Source organism: Chelonus insularis, unplaced genomic scaffold (assembly GCF_013357705.1).
Source record: "Chelonus insularis isolate UGA/USDA-ARS -01 unplaced genomic scaffold, ASM1335770v1 contig_25_pilon, whole genome shotgun sequence".
Taxonomy (NCBI): Eukaryota; Metazoa; Arthropoda; class Insecta; order Hymenoptera; family Braconidae; genus Chelonus; species Chelonus insularis.
Window position 1 is genome coordinate 2,660,326 of NW_023276451.1, and position 16,178 is coordinate 2,676,503.

At 31.3% G+C, this 16,178-nt stretch overlaps 1 protein-coding gene across 5 annotated transcripts in view; it reads right to left on the reverse strand.

The window, feature by feature from the left end:
* Positions 1-16,178, reverse strand: part of Ca-alpha1T (Ca[2+]-channel protein alpha[[1]] subunit T) — a 400,576-nt gene that overhangs the window by 312,386 nt on the left and 72,012 nt on the right. For 4 of the 5 annotated variants that reach the window (XM_035079824.1, XM_035079822.1, XM_035079823.1 and 1 more), the window contains exons 6-9: positions 1,271-1,374; positions 927-1,195; positions 674-852; positions 434-588 (exon numbers count right to left, since the gene is read on the reverse strand). In XM_035079824.1, the coding sequence (XP_034935715.1) occupies positions 434-588; positions 674-852; positions 927-1,195; positions 1,271-1,374 (707 nt within the window). Of the gene's footprint in view, positions 1-433; positions 589-673; positions 853-926; positions 1,196-1,270; positions 1,375-1,882; positions 1,946-16,178 lie in introns of all 5 variants that reach the window. The other variant, XM_035079825.1, reaches the window with a different exon arrangement.

Genomic DNA, 16,178 nt, shown 5'->3' on the forward strand with positions numbered 1-16,178 from the left:
TCGGTACGCGTGCCGTCTTGATAAGTCTACGGTCGTTGACGGAAAGCCCTGGGAAGAACTCGTGTTTCTTTAAGTAAGGCCTGAACTTGATCCACGTTGCCAGTGTCCTAAAAACCCGAAAGATAATACATCGTTTGCACCTCGAGTTGCAAGAGTTACGTTGTGAAATATTCGTTAATATGTCACGACTCGCGAGTGGTATCTAGGTCCCGAATAATCAAACTTGCAGCTTTGTCAGTTAGGTCGATAAACGATACTTCGTTTCGACATTAAGTCATCAGCAAAACATCACTTGTTAATAATAACAATTGTTCTATTAAATTATTATTTATAAATTTATGTGGGCTAATTGGTTTATGGAAAAAAGATAAAAGGGAAAAGGAAAGAAAATTTCTAAGAATAGGGCGGACACAACACTATAAAATGCGCTTACCCTGATGTACTTGCGTATCAATAACATTTGAACGAAACAAATCCAATCGTTCATCTGACAGAAAACATTTTTCTACTTCGTTTTTTTTTTTTGTCCACATTCGAATTCTTTTCAGCACCATTCGCTTTCCTTTTCGCCAAAGATGAGCAATGTATCTATTAAAATTAATTTCAAATACATAATTCCAATAAATAAATATTGCCACAATTCAAGAATGTTAGAAGGTAATTAATGAATTACTTTACTATTTCAGCATAACAGCTTGTTGGTTCTGAATTATTATTTGATGATGCTAATGTACTGGAGGATTGAAATCGTGCCCGTTCAATTTTCATTCGTTCAATTTCACGCTTCTTTGTTTCTGAAAATTGTGTAGCTATGACTACTAAACAGAGATTTATCATGAAGAATGAACCAATCTGAAATTTAGATTGATACTCATCAGAATCACTATAAAAATTGATTTACTAACATTTTCGTTAAAAAAACTTACAACTATTAATAATACAAAATATATCCAGTCCCAGAAAGAGTGAGCGTCTTGAACATAATACATTATATCTGTCCAGCCTTCGAGGCTGATGACAAGAAAAATTGCTACCCACGCAAGTCCAATGTTATCAAAAGATATTGTGCCTTGGAATGGATTATGGCCCTGCCCTTTACATTCAGTATAATAATAATTCCAATTGACACAACTTGTATTTGTAATGAACGTGACATTACTGTAGGGAACAGCAGTGCTGTTACACACTGTATCACCTAAAACATGAAAAAAATCGGTTTGATATACGAACACTTAGGTATCTTGAAAAATAAATTTTTGTAAAGCAATACCAATTTTTAACGGTGGTAAATTATAACAAGAATGCATGCCATTATCTCCGGGACGAGAACAAATGTAGTCTTGTCCTTGATACTCGAAATATTTTCCAAGATTTCTGAAAGAAAAGAAATGAGTTTGATATGCGATATCCTTTACACAGAATGAGCTTAAGAATAACATACAGACTGGGGTTTCGTTCTGCTTTAAAATAATTTATTGACCGACGTTACTTATATAAATGTTTTTGCTGAGTAGCGCAATAGTAATTACGAACAGATTAAAATTTTTGAAAAATTCGACTTCAAAATAACAGGTTATTCTACTATGCAAAGCTAAATTATTATCCAGGGGCTTTGTAATAATACGTAGCGCTGTACTGATAGCAAGGATTTTTCAAAAAAACGTAATTGGTTATTCATTTTGTAGAATGTACATGTTAATCGTAGGTTATAGAACAAATTTTACTTTGACATTCCATAAAAAATTTCGAAATTACCGTCTACTGAATTTACACGGAGAAAAAATTCCGTTGATTTTTATTTAAAAATCCATACAAAATTACCATGCTGCTCAAGAATGTGAGTTCGAACTTACTCAAAAGTAAAAAGTAATGATCAACATACCAAAATTATAAGTTACATAAGACAATGTATCAATCACTTTTATGACAATTACTTTGGCAGCATCTGAAAATTGAGTAACGTTAGCTGTGATAACTACGTTACCGACAAACAATTTTATTTAAGTTTAGTGATAATTTTTTTGGTTATATAAACAAATAAATAAATAAAATAGGTTCATTGATAATTTACTTTCTTAACTAATTAATTCGTTGGAATGAATACGGCACACGTTTCACAATACTGCCCCCCCCCCATCCCTACGATCGGAATCTTACGCAGAAAACCTGTGTCGTCGATACAACCACCGAAGAGATCTTACTCCCGCTCACGGTGGCCCGAGAAAAATCATATAAATGACTTTTGTCTCGGCCGGGACTCAAACCCGTGACCCATCGTGTGTCAAGCTGACGCTTACCCATGAGTCCACCGCGTCAATCCGTTTAAGTTCATAATAAATTGTAATAATATAACGTGTTGCGGCCAATGTTAAATCGTAACGAAAAATATGAATGTCATCTTTGTTTACAGGATTGAAAAAGTAACTATAGCTCTGAGGGTGTTCACACAATCAAAAAAAAAAGCCGTAAGATGTACGCATGCGTACGAACCAATTTTTAACTTATTATGATGTTAGTATGCACGCCTACGTTTTAAATTGTACGTTACGGCGTATGTTTTTGATTGTGTGAACGGTCTTACAATACAAAGAAAGATTGTGTTGGACTGATAATTCGAAGATTATCGACCCAGCACGGAAACTCTCGAGAATAAGAAAATTCATAGGAAAGCACCCGAATTTTTCCTACCACACGGTTCCTAATAAATTATATACAGATTCTTATTTTTTTCTAGTCACTTACTGATTTTTGTTTAAAGTTTGAATAAAAATTAATATTCATCGAATATGACCGTGCTGCATAAGAATTTTTACTTTTACTCTTCTCAATGAATATTGAATCTATAATACAAATTTGATTGTTGTGCTGAGCACGGTAATTTTTATTAGAATTTTCTCTCCGCGTACTGATGAGTGAAAGCTTTTAAGAATTTTCAACTATATACAGTACACTCTATTTATAAGACTTTCTCGAGGCTTTAGGAGACAAAAATGCATGGAATTGGTATTCTCCTACTACGATGTCAATACTCAACTGAATTGAGTTTCAATTCTTTTGATAATACTCAAACGTTCATCAAAACATAATTAGGGTTATATTCGCTACACTCTTCAACAAAGAAGAAAAAAGTGGTAAGTTAATTTGTATAATTTCTGCGTTTGTTATGTATTTATTTATAATTTTTTAATTCAAATTAGTCAGTTAATTTATATATGTTTTTATGTTCAATAATCTCATTTTTATAGAGAAAAGTGAATATAAACCTTATACCACAATTTTGCACCCGCTGAAGCTATCCAGATTTTCCTCACTGTTTGAGAGATGTTAAGATTTCAAGACAGGGTTCCAGTTAGATGCACCCCATGGCACTTTGTAAAATGTACATAGGGGAGTGGCATACCACTTACACCAACCGAGCGTAAGGGTTCTCCCTTTAATGCTTTTAATTTACGATTTGGACCCAGGATCATTACTTTAGTTTTGCCTAAATATGAATTAAGACCATTTTAGATGCCCAATCTGCCATTGCTTGCGCATCAGTAGTGATAAGATCAATCTCTTCACATAACTGATGAGGTTTAAAATGCAAGTAAATAGGTATTTAATCAGTTCATATTCAGTGTGACTCTACTTTTGATCCACAGAGTTCATCATAATAAAAAAAAGCATAGGACCAAACACAGGTCCCTGGGGAACTCCGGAGGTAGTTCTAAGGAATTCAACAGAATTTTTCTAGCTGTCAATAGCGGACTGAAATCTGCTTAATAAATAGGAAATGAACCACATAATGACTCTATGCGAGAATCCCAATTCAAATAAGATCTCCAGTATGATTTTCGAGTCAACAGAATTAGAAACTTTATTAGATCAAATGATAACGTTATACGAATAGCATTAAGTCTCCTTTATCTACAGCAAACTTAATATTATTAGTCGATTTCACAAGAGCTGATTGTGTACTATAAAAATTCATGGAAACCAGACTGAAGAGCATCAAATAAATCATTATCCTCAAGATAACTGACCACCTGAGCAGCAACCAATCTCAGTAGATAGATTATGAAAGTTCTACCACACTTTCTTTTTTTTAGAGTGCTGTGGTAGAACTCTCATAGCTGTAGACGTGAAAAGTAGAGGGGGGGTTCATAGGTTTTATTGAGGCGGGGGGTCGAGAAAGGATTCAGGTGGGGGGTGAAGAAGGATTTCTGAGGTAAGGTGTCGAACATAGATGGGGAAATCTTACTGGAGCTAATGTGATGCATTGACCTGCAGGTGCATTATCTTAAGTTGCTATAAAATCGAGAGAAATGCCCTGTGGTAAACATCGATTGAAAAAAAAATTAACAAAAATTGAAAAAAAAACCCGTGGGGAACATCAATTGACAAAAAAAATTCTTACTAGGCAATTAACAAAAATTGAAAAGATAGGCATTATCTTGATCCTTTAAGCTTGAGAAATAAAGCTAATATGGTGCATTGACCTGCAGGTGCATTATCTTAAGTTGTTATGAAATCTATAAAAATGTCCTGTGGGAGGAATACACGAGTAGGGAGGAAAAAAGTGAGGAGTAAGGCCTACCCTCTATTTATTGGGAGATTCGTTTTCAGAAATCATCAGTCTTTTTTCAGACATAAGTCTCGTAAAATTGTATTATAGATATGAAAAGGTTGTTAATAAGTGATCAGTTTTACAAGTTATACATTTGAAACAGACTTGAGTTGAATCAAACTTTATGTGAAAAAATTCAACGAACTGTGCCAGAAGTGTATATAATTAATATAGTGTTTATCACTATATGTAAAAAAGGAATATTACCGTTTAGTGCATATTAGTTTGATATGAATAAAAGCAAGAATTATAATCATCAAACTAAAAAACTTCAAAAAAAGTACTCTCAACGTATTGGAAATAATGGAACACCTGAATTACTAGTCGCCATGTGTTGCAGAATATCAAGCAATATAAATTGAAGAAGCAATTGGTCATCATTACCATCATCATGATATTAAATAAAAAAATTTAATTAAAGTTTCATTTTTTGAATGTAATTAAAGCTGAAATTTCCAATAATGGAAAATTATCCAAAAATAACACACATCATTGATATGGATGGCTTCAGAATAAATAAAAAATTCTAAATTTAAAGTTCGTCGGGGCAAATCAACTCCTAGAGTTGCTTATTGTCCTAAGAAGGAGGTTTACGATTTTAATCAATTTCGTTTAGTAAATATTTAATAATTACAATTTTGAAAAAATGTATCAAATGTTGTATATAATTTTTTTTCTTCTTTAAATAAACTGTAAGATTAATGATATGTATGCTTTTTACTTATTTCTATGATAAAAAAAAACCTCTAATCCTGAAATATTTATAAAATTTTTCTAAATAACAACAACTTTTCTTTTTTTTTAATTTTTTTATTTGTATATAAATATTTACAATTTTTAAAATAAAACATAAATATAAACATATAATTATGTATTTTCTAAATTAATTTACGGATTTGTCCACTTGATGATTTATATTCAACTATTCTATCACGTAAAATTAAACAGTATGCAGTTGTACCCAGGGGAAACACTCCAGTCGCTTCAAATTGAAGACGAACATCGACTGGCCCTGCTTCAACAGATTTATTTTGTCTTAAACAATCTATTACAATGAATGGTCCTCTTTCCATAAAATTTCCTTCATTTAAGTATGGTCTTTTAATGTTTTTACTATAATAGGATAAATAAAAATTCGTATGCATTTCATACAAAAGTGCATATTTACTATTAAAAATATCAATATTCATGTTAGCATATGGATATCACTGTGAATTTAAATGAACAGCAAAATCTTTAATTTTACGATGATCAAATATATTAGCATGTTTTGATAATTGATTTTTACGTTCAGTTTGTAATGAAAATATAATATATCTTGGCTTCTCTAGTGGATTTGTTGTCTTCACAGACCAGATGTGTTTCGTTGTTATAGGTAAAGATGGATATTCATATAGCTCCCATGATCCGAAGGGTATCGATATCGATGGATCTTTACTGATGTAACTTAACATATCAACTTTCTTCGAATCAGACATTGTAACATATGGCACCAATCATTCAATTTTATCAAGAGTAATTTTTATATTTTCTGCTGCCGCATTAGCTATTTCAGTTTGATGTATTGCATTCAAGTCAGTGTTGTAACTTGTTTATAATCCTCAGCAAATCCAAATAATAATTTTAATGGTATGATGACGTCAAAATTTATATTGGAATCACATAGTTTTTTATTATCAAGTACCACTCCACTGTTTTCCAAAGAATATTTTTGCTCTGGTGTAAATAATGGAAATCCCTTTATGAGTGTTGTACTGCTCACATTTTTACTACGATCAATTTCAACTCCATTTAATTTGTATCTCATTCCTTCAAATAAGAAACAAGCAAACATTGTTGCAAGGAAAGATCCGTTTGAAGTAGCACTCCCATTGTCTTTTGTGAATTTACCAGTGATATGAATTGAATTTTCACATGGAAAAATACATAAATCTTGATGTTGTACAGCTATACGTATCTCATCATTGTTTGTATGTAATGATGAACCATATGGTTGATGGGCATGAATCTCATAATGAGATATAGATTCATCTTGAACATTTTTTTTATTAATTTTTCACGCCGTCGCCTCCATGGTATTAATCAGGACAAACTGAATTTAAATTTAACAATTTTTAAATTAAGTCTAAACCAAGACTTTCTAGGAGCTGAGTGTTCTGAGGAGTCAGTTATTTTCCTGTTCTCCTCTTCTTTTTCATCTTCTTCTGTTCAGATGTTGCTCGTTTGATTGTCTTTTTTCAACTGTATACATTTGCGCATGGTTGATGGTTATTATAACTTTGTTCTTCTAAATGATCACCATAAACTATTACCATTATATACTCTCTCAATGTAACCTTACAGTGACTAATTCAGATCGATTATTAGTTAATTTTCCGTCTTGATCCACAACTCGTATCTGTAAATTATGTATTTCCCTCACTGTGACAGGAAGATAAATGACTTTTGTAGGTGATTCAATAATTTTATATCCTGGTGGGACTGATGGAAAAAATGCATAAATTGTATGAGCAAATTGATTATTTATGTATGCACTACTTGTAATATTCCACTTTACACATATTGTATTAACACTCAATATTTATGTTGGTTTTTCTGATTTGTATACTTCTCCTGCTTTATAAATTTTTTGTTCGAAACCTTAAAATTTACCGATAGAATCTTCAAATGTAGAGTCAATAGCTGATTTTTCACTATATAATTCGGTGACAAGTGCACTTTTTTCAACTCCTAATGAAAGATTTAATTGAGGATCTGTTGCAATTAGAAATATGTAAATATCTTTAAGATCATAAGTACCAGTTGGAATTGTAATTGTACGCCATTCGTCTTTTATTTGATATCGAAATTTATTGTAGCTTTCATATATGTTTGAAATTCAATTGAATGTAAGAAAATCAACAAGTCCAAGAACACAATTTTTCGTAGGTGATAATTCAATTGGAGGAAAATATGAAACCTCCAATAATGATAAATGTCCAGTAAGTATTAATATCAAAGAATCACCCATAATGTTTAATGTATAATACTTAAAATGTAAGTAAAAAATAATTTTTTCCACATCATATTTATAGCTGATCATTTAAAAATTTCAAACATAAATGTCTACAGTTGGATGTATTATAATCTTGATATTTTTTATAATTATATAATATATGGTTAACATTAAAATGATTTACAAGTTTTCTGGGTAGTTTTAAATCACCAAAACTATCAAAGTACACAACTTTTTCACCTCTTTTTTTATATGCTACTCAATGAGTTCCAAATCCATCTCTATTATCTAAATTCAAAATTGGTAATTCTTTTTTCCAATTTGGTCCTGATGATGGTAAATCATTTCTCATGAAAACATTTCGAAAATATGGTATTTTCAATTTTTCTGTATACTTTAACAAATCAAAAGTAGTTAGTGCTTTGGTAATTTTAGTGAATTTTTTTTTTTTATAATCCCTCTCCTGATTTGTATCGATCCAGATATGCTCATTTTCCAGTTTTATATCGATTCAAATAAGCGCCTTTACCCATAGCTATAGCATCCATTTTTTCATTATGACGTTTAAGTTTATTCAACTGTTTGTTTGCTACTCTGGTGCTATTGACAGCCTTAGCGATTCCAGCAGCACCCCGCGCTAGGGCACCTGTGGCGCTTAAACCTGCTAATAATGGAAGCAGTGGTAACAAGCCAACAGATCTTTCCGTTGGGGGTAGACGACGTTTACGTTGTGGAGTTTTCTTTTTCTTTATTTGTCCTCCTTTCACTCTTCCCTTCGTGAGTTAACTTTCTTTTTCTTTAATCCCATTCCAAATTTTGTCTTGTGTTTCATAGCATTCACAACACGCTGCTATTTTTCACCTAAGCTAGCGTCTCTAGCTAGTACGCGTTGCCACACCTCTTCAGCAAGTATTTTATCTGCTAAATGTCTTTCTGATAGATTTTCTCTATTCTGAGAATATGCTAAATCATGTGCTCGGCAAGCACTATCTAACAGATTGAATCCTTGATTACCTCGAGCCAATTGTTGTTGTAATTTTGTACCCGGTCCACAAAATTGATAGCCTGGGATATGTAATTCAACAGGTAAATTATTAATGACTTCATTTAGTATTCCGGCTTTTTTTTGAGATATTTTTCTCTTAACAGTCATTATTCAACTAAATAAGAACTATAAAAGTGTCGATATTTAAATCTTTACGCTTAGTTATTATCGAGATGGAGTCAGATTTTCCCGGTAACATAACCATTATTCCTATTAATAAAGAGAAATATATATTATTTTCCAAAGTAGTTGAAATCGATAAAAATAGAAATGCAAAAAGATCAAGTGATGATAATAATGAAAAAAAGAGAAAAAAATTCAAACATACAGCTTCGTTTTATATATTTATTCCGTTTCATGAGCTCTAGTATTGATAAATTATCTAAATTTTGATCTAATGATGATAAAATAATGACGCGTAAAAAGTTTCCCGATAAAGAATCATTCAAATTAGCAATATGCAAAGGTGTATTTCTATATGAATATTGTAATGATTGGGGAAAACTTGAAGAAAAGCAATTACCTAATAGAAAATATTCTTTTTCTTCACTAAATGACTCAAATGTAACCAATGAGGATTATGAGCATGTACTCAAAGTATGGTCTCACTTTAATACTAAAACATTAGCTGATTATTATGATTTATATTGTACTATAGATGTTTGTCTTCCAACTGATATATTTGAAAATTTTAGAATAAATTGTATGAGAACTTATAATTTAGGTCCTTTACATTACTACACAGCACCTGGATTAGCATTTAATGCTATGCTTAAATGCACAGGTATTGAATTAAATATTTTATGTGATGCTGAAATGGTATTATTTATAGAAAAAGGAATTGGAGGTGGAGTATCACAATGTTGTTATAAAAATATGCTGAGGTGAATAATGAATGTATGGGTGACGATTATCAGCCACATAAAGAAGTATCATATTTAATGTAATATGATGTAAACAATTTGTATGGAGCATAAAGATCTGCTCCTTTGCCCTGAGTATTCCCGAGCACCTAATTCGAAGCATTTTAAATTAATGACAACTTTATATGATAAAAATAATTATATTATTCACTATAGAAATTTAAAACAATGTATCGAATTAGGATTGAAAGTAACAAATATACATAGAGTTTTGAAATTTGAACAATCTCGATGGCTAAATCCATATATAGATTTGAATACAGATAAAAGAAAAGAGGCGAAAAATGATCTTGAAAAAAATTTTTTTAAGTTAATGAATAATGCTGTTTTCGGTAAAACTATGGAAAATGTTAGAAAACATAGAGATGTCACACTTGTTACAGAATGGGAAAAACGTTACGGAGCGAATTATTACATATCTAAACCTAATTATCATTCTAGTGTAATTTTCAATGAAAATTTGGTTGCGATAGAACTTAAGAAAATGAAAGTAATTTTTAATAAGCCAATATACATTAGATTCTATATTCTCGAAATTTCAAAAATTTATATTTATGATTTTCATTATAATTATATACTTTAAAAATATCCTCTTGAACAAGCTAAATTAATGTATACTGATACTGATAGTTTAATCTATTATTTTAAAAATCCTGATATCTATAAACATTTTAAAGAGGATATAGATAAATTTGATACTTCAGAGTATAAGAAAGATATAATTATAATTATATATTTACTTATACGCACTTTATCTCCAATTTTAAATTTCAATTTTAGACGTTTATTTACTGAATGTAAACGTTTTTTATAAATATCTTGGAGCAATCGTTTTTCATGATCATCTGTTTCATCTTTTGGTTTTATCTTAATAGTACTATGTATTGTATTATTATATGATTTCATTAGAGAAGGTAAAACATCAATCCATTTATAATTTCCACGTATAGTAAATTGTTTCCACATTTAATTTTTTAATGTACGATTAAATCGTTCACATATAGACGCCTTTAGATTTGTAAATGTTGAATACATTTCTATGTTGTATCGCTCCATGAGTGTTTGAAATTCTTTATTATAAAATAATTTGCCTCTATCCACATGTAATTTTCGAGGTACTCGTTACTGTATTAACACTGATTTAATAGCATCGGTGACATCTTTTCCATTTTTTGTTTTCACCGGTACAGCCCAGGCATATTTCGAGAGAATATCGATAATTGTTAAAACGTATTTGTATCTATTGTTGGTGGATGAGTAAAAAGTTAAATCAACCAAATCCGCTTGCCATGTTTCATCAAGACCTTGTATATGAACTTTTCGATGTTTGAAATTTCTTCTTGCAGGTCTATGCAGCTCATCGGCAATTACTTTTTTAATTTTTTCTATCTGATTCATTATTCCAGGTTAGACCACTAAGCAAGAAATTCAATGATTGTGATGATTTTAAGAGTGCTTCTTGTCCCCTTCATTTTTCGGTAGGTCTATTATAGCTTGTCGACATACATTAAATGGTGATTTCATCAAATCAGTGATGACATCAAATTTCAAAAATTTAGAATCAGTCTAAATTCTCTCTGCAATTAATTTTTGTTCAAAATTATTCAACTTCTTCTCTAAAGTAGATATAGTTTCATTTAATGATGATAATGATATTTCACCAGATACTGAATCTTCTATGTCGTTTATCTGTTCTCTCAAAGTAGATATAGATTCTCTCAATAATGATGTTTCATCATGCGATAAATCTATTGCTTCATTCAAATCTGCCAACAGTATTTCATGTAAGTTTTTAAATTCTTGATGCACAATATTATTAACACTCTTCAATGATGCTGCGTCATTCAAATCTATGGGATCAGCTATATTGCACAATCGTTTTTCATCAATATTAAACTGATCGTCACTAGTTAATTAGAAACCAGTTCCAGGAGGTCCTCTCAGTAGACTGGAAGTAGATTCCCAACGCTCTCCAACACAATGCATGCTCATTTTTTCAGAAAATGATGTGAATGCCACAAAAGTTAACACAAGACTGATTAGTTTCTGACTATACTTTAGATTATATACCTATTTTAAGTATCATCTCTAATTCATTCAACTTAGTTTGAAGTGCTGTTAACTTTGAATTTATTGCATTGATTGAATTTGCTGTAGAAGATGTATGTGATTCTATTGTATTTTTTACTGATGCTGCTACATCATTTTTAACTTTAAATGCTATATCCGTTGTTCTTCTATTAAGTCCTTTCACTCTATTATCAAGTAATTGAATTTGCTTTATTAATTCTTCAGAAGTATCATTTAAAATTTTCAATGACACAGTATCGTTTGAATCTATAGCATCAGCTATATTACACAATTTTTTACTATCAATATCATAAGTTTTACCCTTAGTTAATTTGAAACCATTTCCCGGAAGGCCCTGAAGTTGATCGTAACTAGGAGTCCAATATTGACCATGATGATTGATACTCATTTTTTTTTATTGTAGCGTATAAACTGTGCGGTAGCAACTACACAAATGAAAAATACTTAATTTTTGACTTATATATCATAGAAATTTTTAGTAAATTTTGAGTAAATTTTAGGTAAAATTTTCACTTTATAACATTTGCTTTCCTAAGCTCTTCAATGCTTGAAATTATCTCATTTAAATGAGCATTTCCTGCATTGTAGGAAGCTGTAAGTAGCTGCAATCGATCAATGAGCTTATTATGATCATCCCAGTAGGTGAAATTTGTTGATTGATTTTTCATTGAAATTTTATATTGAGGTAAAAATATCCTCATTTTGGTTGATAATCCACGACCAATATACTTTGCAACATACATATTGTATTCTTTACTATAATCAGTTCTCAGCTCTTGATTTGGATTATAATTTTTTCGAGCCAAGTTTGTATATTTAACAAGTTCACCCTAAATTCTTTCATCTCGTTCATCAACAGCGAGTTTTTAGGTAGTTTTTGTAATAATAATTCAAGTAGCCCAGGTGTGCTTCTATAAACTCGATCAGCAATGAGAACTTCATCACCCTGAAGAACAATTTCTGAATCTCCAATATAAAGCACATTTCCTCGAAGTTTTCTTACGCCACACTTTGTATCCATATTTTGATCATTATCTCTAAGCATTTTTATGTATTTATCTATTGTTGTGGTAAACTTGAGCGGGGTGCTTGATATCATACTCGCTGTAGGCTTTTGTCGTTGACTTTCTCGCCTATAGCTTCTCTGTCTTTTCCTTCTGCTACTCTTTCTTCTTCTTTATCTCGTACTTTTGTATTTTCCATCATTTCACGTTCCAAATTATTTATAGGGATCGGTCTTTTCATAGCTTTTAATACTGCTGCAACTTTTTTGCCTTGATTGATTTCTTCACGTTTTTCTTTTTTCATGTTATCGTTATAAATAAAGAATATATCCAGCTTCTGACGATTGAATTTTCTCTTTCTCGAGGTGGCATATTGTCTTTCATTCATTGATATATTTATATTATCATCGTTCAATAATGGTATTTTAGGAGAGATGTTTTTTTCATTTATAAGTTGATGTAATGGTGTTACACCGGCCTCAAAAATTCATTTAATGAATATTCACTTTTTTTTTTCCCATGCTTAATCGTTTCATGTTTTCGACGTATAACATCACTGACTTTCGTCAATTTTTCCAAGACATTGACCGCCTCCTCCAGTTGTCCACCCAATTCACTCATATTGATGATGTTTACTTAACAAAAAATTATTCATAAATGTATATTTTCAAAATAAGGCATTCAATTTATACATATGAAACAATCACAACTTCTTTTATAGCGTCTATTATTGATTTCACTATCTTCATCGATGACGAGAAAACTATAATTATTTTTATTCCAACCTGAAGTACACAAATCTTTGAATTGTTGAAATTTTATATCTGTGTTAACATGGTCATTATATATATGCCGTAAACTCATTTCATCTTGTGGAAAGAGAATGAGAAAATTTACATTTTCCCGTATTAGATGTTTTGGGATTTTCGCATAAGTTTGACAAAGATAAAAACTATCAACATCTTCGTGACGACCCATACAAAAAAATGCTCGAATATTATCTTGCTTCTTACAAGCTAAGTCATCAAATATCATAATGGAATCAGGTTGAGCATCATCTGTCTTTACAACTTGTTCATTATCATTGAATGGAAAAAAAACCAATATCATCAATCGGCACGAGTAGTTTCTCCAAGTATTTATATTTAGGTTGATTTAATGATTTAGAACACGGATAAATATTTTCAAATCTTAATCCATTCAGATGAGTGATTAGAGCCAACAATGCATTTGTTTTCCTACAATTAGACGGTCCACAAATAACTGAGCATATAGTATTTTGTGATAATTTCAAATCTTGTAGTTTAAACTCCATCTCGATAATTACTAAGCGTAAAGATTTAAATATCGACACTTTTATAGTTTTTATTTGTAGTCCAGTCACATGAGGGAAATGGGATAATTTTGGTTTGCTGCGTCATTTATAGATGACTGAATTGGAAATTTTGCGAGAAATTCAATGGTGTAGGCTAAAATTGTTTGGCACGCATAGGGGGGGAGTACATCGCGAAAAACCGCTTCCCCTCGCGAATTTCTCGATTTCTATGATAGATATGAAAAAATGTTTCAAATAAAAGTTGTTCAGAATTAAATTTTAATAACAAAAGTACTGAACACTTTTTTTCATATCTATGATAGATAAAAAGTTATTCGCGACTGAAGCTTCACTATTGACAAAAGCTTCAGTCGCGTCTAAGAAAATTAATAAAAAATACTTAATGTTAGAAATATTACTTTTTGGCGATTGATTTCGAAAAATGAGATATTGAATTTCATTTTTAGAGAAAAATTTTTTTTTTTCATTAATTTTTTCATTATTTTTATAAACAATGAATTATTTAAATCATTCCCATTTTGGTTCAAATTCACCGATCAGCCCGATTTTGGGCTCAAAATGTGCAGAATTAAAAATGGAACATTTCATATATGCAAAGTTTTTCATTATTTTGCACCTGTTCAAAGTTATACAGGTATAAATATTTGGGCCCCCGAAAGCACTTTTCCTCTTCTGCCGCCGTTGGGTGCGACAGAGAGCAATACATATCTCTCTGCTTCACTCGCACTCACACAAAACTTCTGCGCATGCGCCGAGTATGGTAAAACATGAGTGCGAGTGAAATGCTCAATCCAACCGTAAGTGTGACAAAGACACTATACGGTGAGCGAAGAGGGGATGTTTTGGGCTCATGCTGGTTGTTTTAAAAATCTTTCCGAGCTCGAAATGTATTCGCGCGAGATTTTTTCTAAGTTTTACGCGCTTTAAATTTTAGAGAAAATTTGTCAATTTTAGGTCCAATAATCATATATATAGATCGATAGAGAATTAAATTTCCTATCGATCTAGCTATACTTTTTTGGGCACTTTTTCCGATTTTTTTTGTCAAAAAAAAAATTATTCGGAAGAGCAGAAATTTACATCTCCCACATAATTATCTCAATCGATCTAAAAATGTGCATACATATTCTTGACACCTCTGAGAACATGTATGCCAATTTTTGCACGTCCGTGATGACCGGAAGTCATCCATTTGAATTTCTAAAAAAATAATAATGGAGGAAAATTATTTGGGAGGAAGAAAATTTTTATCTCTTACACAAGTATATCGATCAATTCAAATATCTGCATACGATTTTATACGATATACTTGTGTAAGAGATAAAAATTTTCGAACGTGCGAAAATTGGCAAACATGTACTCAGATATGTCAAGAACATGTATGTACATTTTCAGATTCTATATAAATTTTTTGAAAAAAAGTAAAGGGCAAAAAAAAAATTATTCGGGAGATAAAAAATTAATTTTTCTTCCATTATTATTTTTTTAGAAATTCAAATGGATGACTTCCGGTCATCACGGACGTGCAAAAATTGGCATACATGTTCTCAGAGGTGTCAAGAATATGTATGCACATTTTTAGATCGATTGAGATAATTATGTGGGAGATGTAAATTTCTGCTCTTCCGAATAATTTTTTTTTTGACAAAAAAAATCGGAAAAAGTGCCCAAAAAAGTATAGCTAGATCGATAGGAAATTTAATTCTCTATCGATCTATATATATGATTATTGGACCTAAAATTGACAAATTTTCTCTAAAATTTAAAGCGCGTAAAACTTAGAAAAAATCTCGCGCGAATACATTTCGAGCTCGGAAAGATTTTTAAAACAACCAGCATGAGCCCAAAACATCCCCTCTTCGCTCACCGTATAGTGTCTTTGTCACACTTACGGTTGGATTGAGCATTTCACTCGCACTCATGTTTTACCATACTCGGCGCATGCGCAGAAGTTTTGTGTGAGTGCGAGTGAAGCAGAGAGATATGTATTGCTCTCTGTCGCACCCAACGGCGGCAGAAGAGGAAAAGTGCTTTCGGGGGCCCAAATATTTATACCTGTATAACTTTGAACAGGTGCAAAATAATGAAAAACTTTGCATATATGAAATGTTCCATTTTTAATTCTGCACATTTTGAGCCCAAAATCGGGCTGATCGGTGAATTTGAACCAAAATG